We start from the raw sequence: 14,280 nt of genomic DNA, 5'->3' as shown, positions 1-14,280 counted from the left end.
CTAATTACATATTTCATGTATTTCTTTTGGTCGGACATGGCATTGGAAGTTAGGTTCGATGATTATTCCTCTAGTTCGATGGGTTTGCTCAATGCTGTGGCCCAAATGGATATGAGCACCAATTGATGCATGTTGGCCCATATACCCTCGTATCGGCAAAAGGGCAGTTAAGTCGTGGCCTTGTTGCTAGGACATAAGCCATGCAAGTAGTTGATTTTGGGCCTAAAAACCTGAGATCCTCATCCATGATCGCGGATCGCTGAAATTGTTAGGCAATGATTGCAACGATGATTTGAAAGAAAACATAGACTTCTGAACAGATTGCTTATTATCATGCCATGATTGAATGGGTGGAGTAATTGATCATAGGTGGTGAGGAAGTGCAAAATCTAGAAGGCTGCTAACATTGGGCCGAAGCAGTTAGGCTGAACCCAAGCCTCGATGCGGGTGTCGGACCTGCACGCTACAAACTGGAAACTTTTCTGGATTTTACTTAGGAGGACTCTCCGATAATTAGGTCAATAAAGAGAACATGAAGAGTAAGATACAAGGAGATAGCAAAAAGAGGTAGGAATGAGACATACCACAATGTTGCCCTGCCCTCTTCTATTCATAGGTCGCTCTAAACATGACCCCCACGCGAGTCCCTTTGATAGGCTGCACGACTATTCCTCTCTTAACTTGTGCCATCTCGGTGTCATTTGAGATCTACGTACTTATCAAGTGAGAGAATCCCATTGGCGCGACGAGATAAGATCGTGAGGGCTTTTTTTGCAAAAACGAACCAGCTCGGCTACTCCAAAAAAGGGTTATTTGGTGTTTCAGAATTCGGAAATGTGAATTAGAGATCATCTTGCGCGATCCCCTCATGCACAGTGAAGGTAAAAAAGAGCTCAAGGACTAGAAGGTGAGAAGGGAAGTTCATAAAACTAAAAGATTAGACTTTCCCCTTGACCATCTTAGTTATCTCCACTCCGATGACTGCTCATATTTTCAAGTCACTGCATCAGTCTAATCCACAAGTAAACCAGCCATACTTTGATGGCAAAGAATATAGTGTTTGGAAAAACAAGATGAAGGCATTCATCAAATCCATTAATCCTTGGCAATGAGACGTTGTTCTAAGAGGAGTCAAACCACCTCCTCCTGCAACCGCCTCAAATCAACAACAAAATGGTGAAGCTCCAGCAGCTGCTTCATTATCTCAATATGAAATAATGAAAAGAGAAGCTTTATATTTAAAAGCAATTTATTCTTTTAATTGTGTTTTATCATCATTTGAATATAAAAAAAATTGCTTCATGTGAACCAACAAAAGATATCAGGGACAGGATCTGATATCAATTGATGAGAATAGCAAATATCACTTAGAGGGGGGGTGAATAAGTGATTTGAGCACTGGTTGATCAAGAACAACATGGACAATCAAGTAAAATTGCTCATCTTCTCTGTTTCGGCTGCCGACCACAACATTACCGAAGTGGGTGGAGCTAGTGACCTTTTCTGTTGATGGCGACAAGCAACCAAACTCTCTGCACTTCTAGTTCTGACTAGCAAAGTGTAGGGCCAAATGCTATTTCAAGCATATTATTACCGACCACCATCGCAGTATAGAATCCCCAATGGACCAAGGGGATCTTCTTGGACATAGAATCCCTATTTCTAGAGATTTTCCCTGGCAAAAGTACACCAGAAGTGCAACAACTTGTGTACGGCGATTACTTTGGTGCCATAACTTTTTTTCGGATCACTTTGATGTCAAGTCGGAGGAAAATAGATCACTTTAGTGATTCCGGCCAAAAAGCTGACCTGGCATTTATATTAAAAAAATGATCTAATTTGTACACGTGGAAATTATGTGATTTTTTTTTTCGAATTTTTTAATTTTTAGAAAAATAATAAAATTTAAAATAATTAAAAAAAAAGCCTACAGCAGTAGCGAGGGAGCCCTCGCCGCTACTGCCGCCAACCCACCACCGTCGGGAAGGGCCGGCGGTGGTGGGCGCAGTGGTCGGCGAGGGTCGCCGGCTCCTGGCCGGGGCCCGGCAACCCTCGCCTCGCCCAGCGAGGGCCGGATCCGGCGAGACGAGTCCTCGCCGTCGCGACCCAGGCGACGGCGAGGTGAGAGGCCGGCCGCCGTCTCGACCCAGGCGACGGCGAGGCGTGGCCTCACCTTTGCGACCCAGGCGACGGCGAGGCGTGGCCTCACCTTTGCTGGGCAAGGCGAGATCTCGCCGTCGCCTGGGTCGCGACGGCGAGGTCTCGCCTCGCCGGATCCGGCCCTCGCTGGGCTCGGCGACCCTCGCCAACCACTGCGCCCACCACCGCCGGCCCTTTCCGGCGGTGGTGGGTTGGCGGTAGCAGCGGCGAGTTGCAGGCTTTTTTTGTTTTTTGTTTTAATATATATATTTAATTTAATTTTCTTTAAAAAAGTACACGTCAGCAGGCTAAATGGTTTCGTTTTTGGTTTTTAATGCTGACTGGACCTCTCCGGCGAGCCGTGTCAACGCCACATCGGATTTCCGGCGAGCCACGTCAGCATTGGCACTAAAATAATCGTTTTCAAAAAAGTTGACACCAAAGTGATCCGAAAAAAAGTTATGGCACCAAAGTGATCGCCGTACATAAGTTATGACACTTCTAGTGTACTTTTGCCGATTTTCCCTCATCCCAATTTATGATGCCCCAATTTTTTTTTTCTGGTGATAAAGCAAGCTGCTACTTTTTGCATAAATTTGACTTTAGTCATGAGGGAAATACGAGATACTTAATTTTAAAAAGTTGATTTCTTCTCTTATGTGTATGTAGGAGTAATAAGTAGGGATTACTGATTATTGGAGTCCATCATCAGGTGAAAATACTTTCAAGAAATTGTGAGAGTGATGCAATGACCACATACTATAATCTCAATGAAGACTATGAGGCCACAGATATGTTACTTCATATAATGTATTCTCAATTTAGATTACCTCAATTGGTTTCACTTTTAGGATCGGGAGGATTGACCATATGAATTTCCTTGAGTTTTGACAAAAGCACACCAAACACGTGATTTGTTAAAAATTTATACATTTTCGAGGACCAGGTGATGTAAAAATTTATAGAGAATGCAATTGAACATTTAGAAGGAGTTTACAAGAGTTGATATAACATTAACAAGTAGCAATTATAAAGTCATATGGAGGTGCACCTACGTTACATTTGTTCACTCGGTATACCGTATGATATCATATTATACTCACGACCATTAAAGGATGGATATGATTATGATATCATATTGTATTACCAATACAAGAGTATTAAACCCAAAAATTTAAGTTGATATAAGCTGTACAAACCACATAGACAAGCCCCTTCTCATGCGTAAATCGGATTGAGAATGACGCATGGAATTAATGAATGGAATTAATGAACGGGGAGCCTTACACATAAAATAAAATAGGGTGGAACTTGACTTTAGTATTATGTCAGAAAGTCCAACAAAGTCTATAGCACTAAATGAAGAGAGACCATATTAGTATAAAGTTTAAATAAACCCGTAAACAAGAGATGTGGGGCAAAAGTTTAGGAGAAATTTCATGCACACCTATGCTTTGATGAAATTCGACCGGTGTTTCTTACTTTCAAAATTACCTCTAAACCTTGCTCAGAAGATAAAAGTTGAACCAAACCAAGAGGATTAATACCTTTTTGTGTCAATACCCAAGAACTTCGATGGATTTGAGCAAGGAATGTCAAACCCATGTCGAAGAGTTGAACTCAACGTTGAAGGGTCGACCGCTACGTTTTGCAAGAGAAAGGGTATATTAGCTGCTCAAAATTGAAGGGGGTTGACTCTCTAGACATGTTGAGAGTTGCGACGACCAGATTATCACGCATTATCTCATGTATTACATTATTTACAGCTTGTTTTTTCTAATTGGAAGATGATTTATAACAAATGGCGTTTACATAAAATTCATAAAAATTGCTAATATGGTTCCCTAAAGTTGCAAATAGTCATCTTGAAGTTTTTGTCTTTGTGCCTAATCCCTTAAACGTAATGACCAAATTGCATTTTTCATCCCCAAACTCTTTTGTTTAATGAATCACCAAAATTCAGTCCTAGATTTTTCGAAAATGAAAAGATCATGTGCTGCAGAAATACTTTTGTGGTTTATGCTTGCGAAGGTTTTGAAGGGTCCAAAGGGAAGGTATTCGAGTTCAGATTTGGTTACCAAGCCGTCAGCTGCCTAGAAAATTAAAACCTCATCTCAATTTTCCAAAAGACTTGTAAAGTCTTGAAAATACGTTCGGATACATGTGTTAATACTAGAACCTAGGTATATATATATATAGCTTGATATATCATATCAAAATATATAAATATTGACATGTGGACATATGTATGAATTCTTCGTAATCAATTTGAAACCTGAATACGTCGCAGCTTTTAACAGGGTAATCAACAGGTAGCATTTTGCCGAAAAAGAAATGATAACAAACTGGCCATTTTTAGTGCCGACTGAGTCATCTACACATGTCAATTGTTATGTGGCTTTTTCTTATAAAAAAGATTACAATCAACGATCGTCGATTATTATATTTAAAGCATCCATCGATCACAATATAAATTTACTACAAAAACGGCGTGTTTAACAGTCGCTAGATCAGCTCGTAGTGGATTAAACTGTGGCAATTTCTCTTATAAAACCATCTCAATTATCGTAGTTGAATTGCAGCTTTCGATAATATAGAGGAGGAAAAGATATTTGTTATCTAATGTCCCATAATCCAAGATGGGCACCACTTTCTCCAGAAGCTTTTCCAATCATCATCATGGGCACACGTGCTAACACTTCATGGTGGCCCAGTCTTGCAATTTTCCATCTCAAATGGAAGGTGTCCAATCATGTCAAAACAGAAACAGACATAAGGTTAAGTCTGCACGAGGATGGCCACTGGGTCATGTTGCAATTCCTTAGGACAAACTTCTTAAAAATAGATGGAGACCCCTTCCAAATCCTTCCTTATCAAGCATGTCATCAACAAACGAATTCTTGACCATATCCCTACCCCGTGATTATGTGGGGCCATTGCTCTCGTCCGCTTGCAAGACGGGGACCAAACTTTACGCACCGTGAAAAAGAAAAATATCAGATGATTTCCAAAACATTTACTTTGGGTCTTATTGATTGCTCACGAACCATCAACGTAGCATAATCTACGAAAGTCAAGTCTCCCATGACTTTTGAATGGTGGATGCATATAAACCTAAAAGTCCATTTTTTTTCCCTTTACTTTCTTTTTTTTCTTGTCGGTTGAGAAATATGCTATAAATACATCATTAACCCGTTTTCTAAAGTTTATAAATTTTCGAGGAAAATGGTTTGCGTGACACTCCTAAAGCGTTTGTGCAATCTTACTCATGCATGCATACAAAACACCACACACATACACACTAGAAGAAAACACAACTATATAATAATGTGGCAAGGAAGCTGACATACATCCCCAAATGGTCCAAAGTATAGGGGATTTGGGGGAATCTATACAGACGAGAGATGGGACAAAGTGATGACACATATAAGACAAACCAAATGATGATCCAACTGCATCCAAAGCCATGCATGCCCAAAACTAATAAAGAAAAATAAGAAAAAAGGAAGAAGAAAACTGGCCATCCAAAAGTACAATAAGTTGAACATTTCATAGAGAGAGAGATTTAGGGTTTGGGCGATAGTAACCAGTGGATGAAGCTTTGGAGGGTAGCGACGTCCGTGCGGTAGTGGTTCTGAGTGAACTCCAAGAGGTCAGACCACGTGAAGTCCGGGTACTTCCTTGGCACTTCCATGTCGGTCCCAAGAAGATCTGGTGGGGGTCTCACGGTCCGGTCCTCTCTCGGGCACACGAAGAACACCAGTGACCTCCTCTCCCTCTCGCTGTTCACCACCGCCCTGTGCAAGCAACTCTTGTACCTCCCATTGGTTAATGCCTGCAATTCAATATCAATCGCCATTGAAACAGCTGTTGAGAGCGGCTTTCTAACTCTAACTCGACAAGTATCGAAACCATGCATGTTATCCTAGGTTTTTAGATGAAATTTCAGAGGAAAACATGTCGCCCTCCTCTTGTCTCAGTAATGCTTTAGTCTCACTCTTACAGTTCCTCACACATCACGCTCTTATCTGGAGTAAACCCAAAATTATCATGGAGAAGAAGGTAATAGAACCAATGGTCCCCCGAGTGCCCACATTGCAATGCATGTTCATTGGCAAACACATACGGTCAAAGGACAAGTTGGCTGATGATTTAGCGGAACAGCTAAACTTCAAGACGAAAAGAAGAGGTCGAGGTAACCACGGCTCCAATGATGATAAGTTAGTATTATTATTTCCAGCCACTCTTATTGACCTAATGATGTATAACCACTCCATCGGCCAATCTCATCCTATGCCTGTATTAGTCGTGACACGTCAAATCATTGTCAAGAATGATAGATGTTGCATTACCAATACGAGAACCAATAAAAGTACAAGTTTAGTATCAAGAACGGATGAGAATGGCACCACAAGTCGACTATATATGAACCGGCCGGTGATGATTTTATTTGATCGGACCGTATGGACTACTTTTAGTTAGAATTACTCGGATTGTTCAAGCCTCTTTTCCTCGCTTGCTTTGTATCTTTTTTCAACTTTTGTTTTCATGATAGGTTCACTTTAACAGATTATAAAGAGACAAAGCTAATTGATGGGCAACTTTTTCATCGTTCTATTTTGGACACTTACCTACATCGTCTACATTGCAAGTCCTAAACTTTGTAGTATGCCATTCAATTAAGTTCGGAACATTTTAATTTGTGCAAGCTCTTTCAAACTTTAGACATTTAATCTCTGAGGTTGTTAAAAAGTTCAACCCTAAAGTTAAATTTTTGACTGAAAGTAGGTTACATTAATACAAGTACTATTACCTAAGCATACTTCGTACTCTTTAACACCAGCTTTCACATGTAAATCACAATGAATCCGAATAAACAACACAAATGAAATTGTAGATTTGAGAAGATGATGATCAAGAGCCATGCACAAAATACATTGATATATAATTGGGCCATGATGGATGCGGAAACAGGCTCTCTTAAGTCCTGTTAAATATGTCTTGAATTTTATGTACTCGGTCCGGTTCATCACCTGACTTGACATATTTTTTGTGTGACCCAAAAGAGGAGAAAAAAAAATTGAGATTTAGTTTGTGACGCGGAGTGTTGGGCCGATAGGCTCAACCCGGAGCGAATGAACAAATCTCTATGGCAGTCCGCCCAAGCTAGAGTAAGCGAATAAATATCTTGGGAGGTTCGGGGGCGTAGCCCCTTAGGAAATTTTTTGGGGAGCCCTATTTATACTGCGGCTAGATTTTTTTCATTGATTAAGAGAGATTTTCATTTTGGGAGAGATTGGTGAGCCGTGAGGTTTTGTTAAGTCGTTCTTTCGACTTCTGAAAACTGTACTCTCTTTGATTATAGTGGAATCTTGTTTTGCCTCGCCCATGGACGTAGATCACTTTGTGATCGAACCACGTAAATCCCTGTGTTCTGTATTTGTTTTTCTGTGTTTGTTCCGAACAAGTCCAATTCAAGAACTTATGAGACTTATTGCAATCCCGACTTTAAGTAATAAGTGATATATTTTATATCGGTCATCACTTTTCTTATTTCTGCTATTCCAAAAACTACAGAGGTTGTGTCGAAAGATCATTATATGTAGGAAACTAATCAGTGATGGTGATGATATGGATGGGTGTATTTTGAAAAAGTCTCGGACTCATTGCAAAAATAACGGTATTTATACTTTGACTAGATTTATCAAGGTTCAGAGCTTTCGACAAAAGTTCGGAAAAAGTAGTGGAAAAGTACCATGAGAGTGTCTCCAATGTTGATGACGAGTGCGTCTTGACGAGGCGTGATGGCTTGCCATTTGTTGCTGGCAAAGACTTGGAGGCCACCAACTTGGTCCTGGTGGAGGATGGTCAAGGATGTCGGGTCGGAGTGAGGACCCGTGCCCATCGCGAGCCCGTTATTCAGGCACGGCGGGTACAAATTGCACCTCATTATCGAACTCCCATCATCGAAGAAGTCCCTGTAGTGCATGCGATCGATCCCCAAGCTCATCGCCAGCAGCTCCATGATCACCAGTGCTAGCTCCTTCATCGCCTCACAATACTTCTGGTATACCCATCTGATTAAGATCACATGTTTATTTTGGGTCGACTAACAGTTAGTAATGATGATGAAGATGAATGGGTGCTTGTGTACAGAATTCCTCCATTACCAGTGGACCCCCACCAAAGTCACGACATGCCTTCATCTAAGTAAGGCATTTAATTATGTAAAGGCGTTGGCATCATGATTGCGAAGACGCCTATATATGGAAGTACTACTTTGCACTGTCTATATTTCCATGGAAAGTTGACCTATTTTTTTGCCCATCTCTAATGATTAAGTTCAAGACTTTTCCATGCATGCATTGGTAGTGGTATATGAGCTAGGCCCAAAAAAAAGCGGAAATGTGACTTGGAAGCAAGCATTGTTCTCTGATATAAAATGGAAGAAATTAAACAGTAACTGAACGGAAACTTAAGCCTTTATTTTGGCAAGATGTTGAATTTTGTAATTCTATGACCAACTCATCTATGTTTGCATCAAGGGTGATCCATTTTCAACTTTATTTTTCCTATGGACATGGAGGAAATTCATGACACATGCAAGTATATAGATCGGGCTAGATAAAAAAATCTGGGATCAGCCTAAGCTACTTTTTTTTTTTTATCTTTTTTGTTTTTGTTTTTAGGGTTGTGGAGTTATTTATTTTGATATATATATATATAAACAACAATAATAACCACAAAAATTATCTTACCCTGTATGTACAAAATCATCGCCCAAGACAGATTTGAAGTAATCAACCACCACAAGCTCAGAGCTCTCGTTCTTGTGAAACCCAAAAGAGAAAGTCTCCTTCCATGGCAACTTGGATGAGTACCTATCCGCATGAGCACCGGAGTAACCATACACTCCACCGGGCCTCCTCTTCATGCCAAGCTTCCTGCTCGTGGGGAGCCTGAAAATCGACTCAATCTCGTTGTGGGCGGCGCTTATGAGGCCCGGGTCGACTCCGTGGTTGATGACTTGGAAAAACCCATGGTTGGTGCAAGCAGTCCTGATGAGCTCAGCTGCTAGGGAAGTTGCTTCTTCATTGCCTTTTAGGAAGCCTGACAAGTCTATGAGTGGCTCTTTCAGCTCTTCTTGGGTGTGAACAAGGTCTTTGTGTGGCCATGTGAACTCTTTTGGGAAGTTGGGTTGCTTTTGAAGCAAGGAGGAGTCAAATAGGAGGGTCTCCTTCTCATCCTTGAGCTCAATTGCAGGGCATAGAACAAGAGTCGATGATGAAGTACTTGTGTCCATTGGGAAAGACATTTTTTTGGATGCTCTTTTGCTGCTGAAAAAACTATGTACTTATAGAGCACCCACAAGAAGGGGGCCACCGGTTTGGACAACAAAACAAGGATGACTAATTAGAATTAAGATTTGTTTCTCTTTTATTCAAACCGTGGAGTATCCCCAGATAAAAAGATAATACTGCAAAAAGATCATATCATCCTCTACTCAAAGTAATTTTGCGCACTACGCTAGCTACGCGAGGGATCATTGCGGTCTTAACCGATGTAAGTGGCTTACTGGTTTGCGTGCATCATCGTGGATTTGTTAAATTGAAAAGTTCGGATAACCTCAATTATTTTAAATATAGTAACTTTTTTTTTGCATAAAACTTTAAAACCTTAAATTAAAATTTTAAAATCTTAAGTCTAGACTTTCATAATGGATTTAGAGCCCGTTTGGTATACATTTAGTCGAAAGATAGCTGTGTTGTACTTGGCCGTGTTGTGAAGTACGTTGTTACTTATGTGATTAATATTACATATTTCGAAGTTGCGACACTTTAAGATTGGGTAATTGCTGAAAACCTTATAAAGCTACAACACCCTTATCCATAGCTAAGGTGCAGTGGGAAAGTCGTACTAAACAGCCTCTTATTAGGTTCACTAATAATGCAAAAAGAGTTTTATGCTGTCATCATTAAAGGGGAGACACGCGTATATTTGATAATTAATTACACATCTAAATTTTTACATATTGATATCACATTTAGAGTAGTAATAAGAATTATTTACACTGCCAGTATACCCAATATAAATTCCTTTCCTTATGTGACAATTTAAGGATAATCATTCCCCTTCCGTCGTGTTGCGTACGTGATTAGTTAATCAATGTCACCTATTTGCGATGTCGCTGACTCAGATATGACAGTCTTGTCATCTTATATTGACACATTACCTCAGTCGAACAAGCTGGAAAAAACAATTTGTTTTCGAGAAGCTGCGACATTGATAATTTGATGGTAACAATGTGGACATTTGGGCATGGAGGGACCGAAATGTGATGTTTGGAAAAGTTCTGGGACCAAGACTAGAAGTCACCTTTCTCTTTCTAATAGAGGTATGATGGAACGACAGGCAATAATATATATTTCCATCGATCTACAAACTTAGTGTAATACTCGATAAGATCGCGAACATCTTGCAAATATCTAAATAAAGTAGGGCATACCCGATACTCGCGATTAATTTGTTACATCTCTTAGCATACTAATTTGATATATCAGTCCGAGTAAATCTATAGTTATTTTAATGAATCGGTATCAATTATAGGAGTTAGAGAAAGGTCGTTAAAGATTGGGAGTAGAGAAAGGCCAAAGCCGCCCATCTTGTACTTCTGATTACTCTAGGACCTAATTATCAATAACTCGTGCATGTTTTAAATGCCTAAATAATCCACTAAAAATGTAAGTTGTCTTAAAACAGTCCATTAGAAAGGTTGAAGCAAAGGTTTGGAGAAGATGGTTAAGAGGCCAACAGCAGGGACGAGCCACGGCCTCCAACCCTATCACTTTCTCACTAGCAAACAACTAGGCCACTTAATTTTTAAATAAAATTCCAACATTGTAGTCTGGTGGAATTATTAAAATATGGCATGTACTATGTTTTAGATAGAAAATTACATCATGGATCCTCATTGATTTCCCCCTTAGGTCTTGAACGTTATTGTAGTATTCTTGTTTTTAATTTAATTTAGAATAACTCAAGTACCTCAAACTATTCCAAACCATATACTATTGATATATAGAGTCGACTTTTCCAAATCTTTTTCAAACTTAAATAGATAGGTTATATGCATGATTTTGGTATTTTCCCGAATATTAAATAAAGTCGTTATCACTACCGGCAATCGTTAAATTGTGGGATCCTTCCAAATTCTAATCCCTCCTCACCCTACCAAAACTTAAACTCAATAGATCATTATATTCTGATCCCTACTTATCGTATCAAAACATAAACTTAAATGATCATTATATTACCGTATTAATCAAACTAATGATACAAACACTATGTTACAAAATTAGTTTGATAGATAACGTGTCAAGGACTTATTCAACAGTTGGATATGAGTTGCTTGTTTAAATACTAGAATTTGATACGTCACTTCATGGATTCACTGTATATATCAATATTTGTTCTCCTAGGCTTTTGTACTCTTACTATACTTACAGATATGCGGTTAAAAAAGTGGAAATCTCAAGGCCGTACGTGACTCCAATCATCTTTAATGCTCCATTCGTCTTATACGACGGCATATTGTCCTCTCTCTCGCCCTATCTCACAGCAGAATAAACAAGTTTTTGTTTCTGTGTTGGAGAGAGATGTTAGAATAATTTTTTAAAGTATCTATGGAGGGTGCATTGGGGGGGGGGGGGGGGATTGGGACTCGGGGGGTGAAAAAGGACGTAAGACATGAGACAAAATACATGCATTCCAAGATCGATATGGAGAGGAGTGGACAAATTTGGTTAATGAGAATCAAATTTCCAAATTCCAACACTTGTCTTGTCCTTCGAAGAAGACAAGAAATCATGTGACCCCAAATCCCTTTCCCCACAGTTGTCCACGAGCCACGTGTCCTGTTCATTTTTTTTGGAGAAGTGTAACCCCAGATGCCCACAATCATTTTCTGCTGTTCTGTAATAAGATCATCTCCGCTAGGGCTAGAATATTATAAAGAAACTAAGCTGATTTAACAATATAAGCATGACCATCGGTGTACTGTCGCGTTTAGCCAGCTAGGCCCGCCATGCAAAGAGGGGCTGGAAAAGCCGGGCCTGCTCATCTTGGTGAAGATTTTCATGTACTGTTTTGTTGTCATATGAATAATCCTGAATAACAAGTTAGGTTCAATTTTAGGGTTTAGGCGTATGAGGGCCATCCATCTGTTCAATAAGTCTATTTAGATGTTTTGTTAAATGACTATTTAAGGTAACAAGATATTAAGATATAAATTGTAATTAATCAAAGATATGCATAATTAAAGAAGATATCTATACAATTATGATAAATATGGAGAATCAAGGAAAATATTGTGTTTATCTCCAACACTTTCTTAATTGCATATCAAAGTGAAACTGCATGAGTCTGCAGGTAGAGTTGAAAATACTATATCGAATATTTATAAACTTAAAGAGTCACTTAGAGGAAGTAAGTGTTTTAATGGTGTGCCATTAGGGTTTTGCTCGGCTAGTGGATATGTTACCCTTCTCCCATGAGAAGGAGGAGGTGAGAGGTTCGACTCCCACCTTCGAAGGTGTCATAAGACTTCTCCCTCCTAAGCAATACTTCTCATATTTATGAGAAAAACCACCTTATCATATGTCTTCAAAGAGACTATATCATGGGAAAAATCATTGACATAAATGATGCATAGTAGTGTAAGTTCTATGTTTTCTTTTTACAGATTTTGAGAATTACAGACTTTGACTTGAGCCATGCAAGTTCCATGTTTTCTTTTTATAGATTTTTCTCTCTTTTTGCTCTTTGGATTTTTATACCAACAAAATCTACCTACTAAAGATTTATGATCCGAATCATTTAATCATCTTGTTCCGGGATATGGGGCTCTATGGGCCCATATGTTTATGGTAATTTTTGGGAGAAAGCATCGTTGTCATGATCTCAGCTTCATTTACAATGAAAGTTATTGATATAGGAAGTGAAAACTATAGACGGATTAAGTGCTGACCACAAACACCATATGCTTAGATAAATCCATATGCCACGTGTCCACAGATTATAATCCCAGAACAGCGCGAGATCTACAGATTATAATCCCAGAACAGCGCGAGATCTACTCAACTTCATAATGATTTTTGTTGAGATACCTAATGAAGCTGAGCTCTAGCTTGACATGTCGACCCAACAAGTTATTTGATCTTGCATTATCTTTCTTCAGCTTTTTGATGTATACGACAGACCCGACAGGATCAAACACTAGAGAAAAAAAACAAAATTACGTGGTGAGAGGTGCGACTTTGGACTAGACTAGTGCAAACAGACGAAGTGCAGGATTCATTGGGACATGTTCCTTCTTCGAGATCGATTCTGACAATATTTCCGCGATACGTTTGGCCCTACACACACTTGTGCTCACTGGCTTGAAGAGTCCTAGCTAGCCAAAACCTAGTTGTTTAGTCAAATGCATCATTATCAATTATAAAAGACAATTTGAAATAGAGGTGACTCAAACTTTTCGCATGATTTTGACACTAGACTATTTGTGGGTTTTTATGTATGTGCGGTATTTGGTCAGATACGTTATGCATAATTGTTGCTCTCAATGTCGTTCTTTTCTTTTTCAGTCGTTTAAATCTATTTCATGATAGTGTGTGCACATGAGGAAAGTTTTGGCCTTAATCTCAACCGAATATGATTCCACGATTGTTGGCGCACCTAGTAAATTTTATGGCAATCTAGTGTAAAAACTTCTTTAAGAGACCAATCAATCAGAGATATTTTGAGATAATAGAAAATTTAAATTCCAAGGAAAACAATGCACTATTTACGATATTTCTATGGGAAAAAGAAGGGCCCCGTTGCAAGCCGCCGCCACCTAAATCCATTACCGCAAAGAGAGAACTCTCTCGTTCAGGTTATCCCTCTCCGATCCTTGCTGTCCGCTGCCATGTGCGCGCTCGACGTCATTGGACATGTTGGCGATAGTAAAAGCACATCGGAGAACTTCACATGGCCCTCATAATTCGACCCACATGTCCTTCTCAAGAATCAGAAACCCTCAAGAGGTTGAATCGTAATCTTGGACATGTGTCGTGCACGTGAACGCGGCACAACATGCCGGCC

At 39.5% G+C, this 14,280-nt stretch overlaps 1 protein-coding gene across 1 annotated transcript; it reads right to left on the bottom strand.

Annotated features, from left to right (window-relative positions):
• Positions 1 to 5,441: 5,441 nt before the first annotated feature.
• On the bottom strand, positions 5,442 to 9,513 carry LOC115661296 (gibberellin 20 oxidase 2-like). Its single transcript, XM_030583598.2, has 3 exons — positions 8,898 to 9,513; positions 7,895 to 8,216; positions 5,442 to 5,974 (listed from the first exon to the last, which is right to left on the bottom strand). Exons 1-3 carry the CDS (start codon positions 9,452 to 9,454, stop codon positions 5,705 to 5,707), a joined length of 1,149 nt encoding a protein of 382 aa, XP_030439458.2. The 5' UTR covers positions 9,455 to 9,513; the 3' UTR covers positions 5,442 to 5,704.
• Positions 9,514 to 14,280: the final 4,767 nt, after the last annotated feature.

Source organism: Syzygium oleosum, unplaced genomic scaffold (genome assembly GCF_021117445.2).
Source record: "Syzygium oleosum isolate NSW1041296 unplaced genomic scaffold, Sole_v2.1 Sole_v2.06, whole genome shotgun sequence".
Lineage (NCBI taxonomy): Eukaryota > Viridiplantae > Streptophyta > Magnoliopsida > Myrtales > Myrtaceae > Syzygium > Syzygium oleosum.
This window is presented reverse-complemented; position numbering and strand designations above follow the sequence as displayed.

What these genes read in the sequence shown, in the direction of transcription:
- LOC115661296 (XM_030583598.2), bottom strand. Translation starts at nt 9,454, where the DNA reads ATGTCTTTCCCAATGGACACAAGTACTTCATCATCGACTCTTGTTCTA. An exon ending in GATGATTTTGTACATACAGG is followed by an intron (nt 8,217 to 8,897) that starts GTAAGATAATTT and finishes GATCTTAATCAG; the next exon opens with ATGGGTATACCAGAAGTATT. An exon ending in ACATTGGAGACACTCTCATG is followed by an intron (nt 5,975 to 7,894) that starts GTACTTTTCCAC and finishes ATTGAATTGCAG; the next exon opens with GCATTAACCAATGGGAGGTA.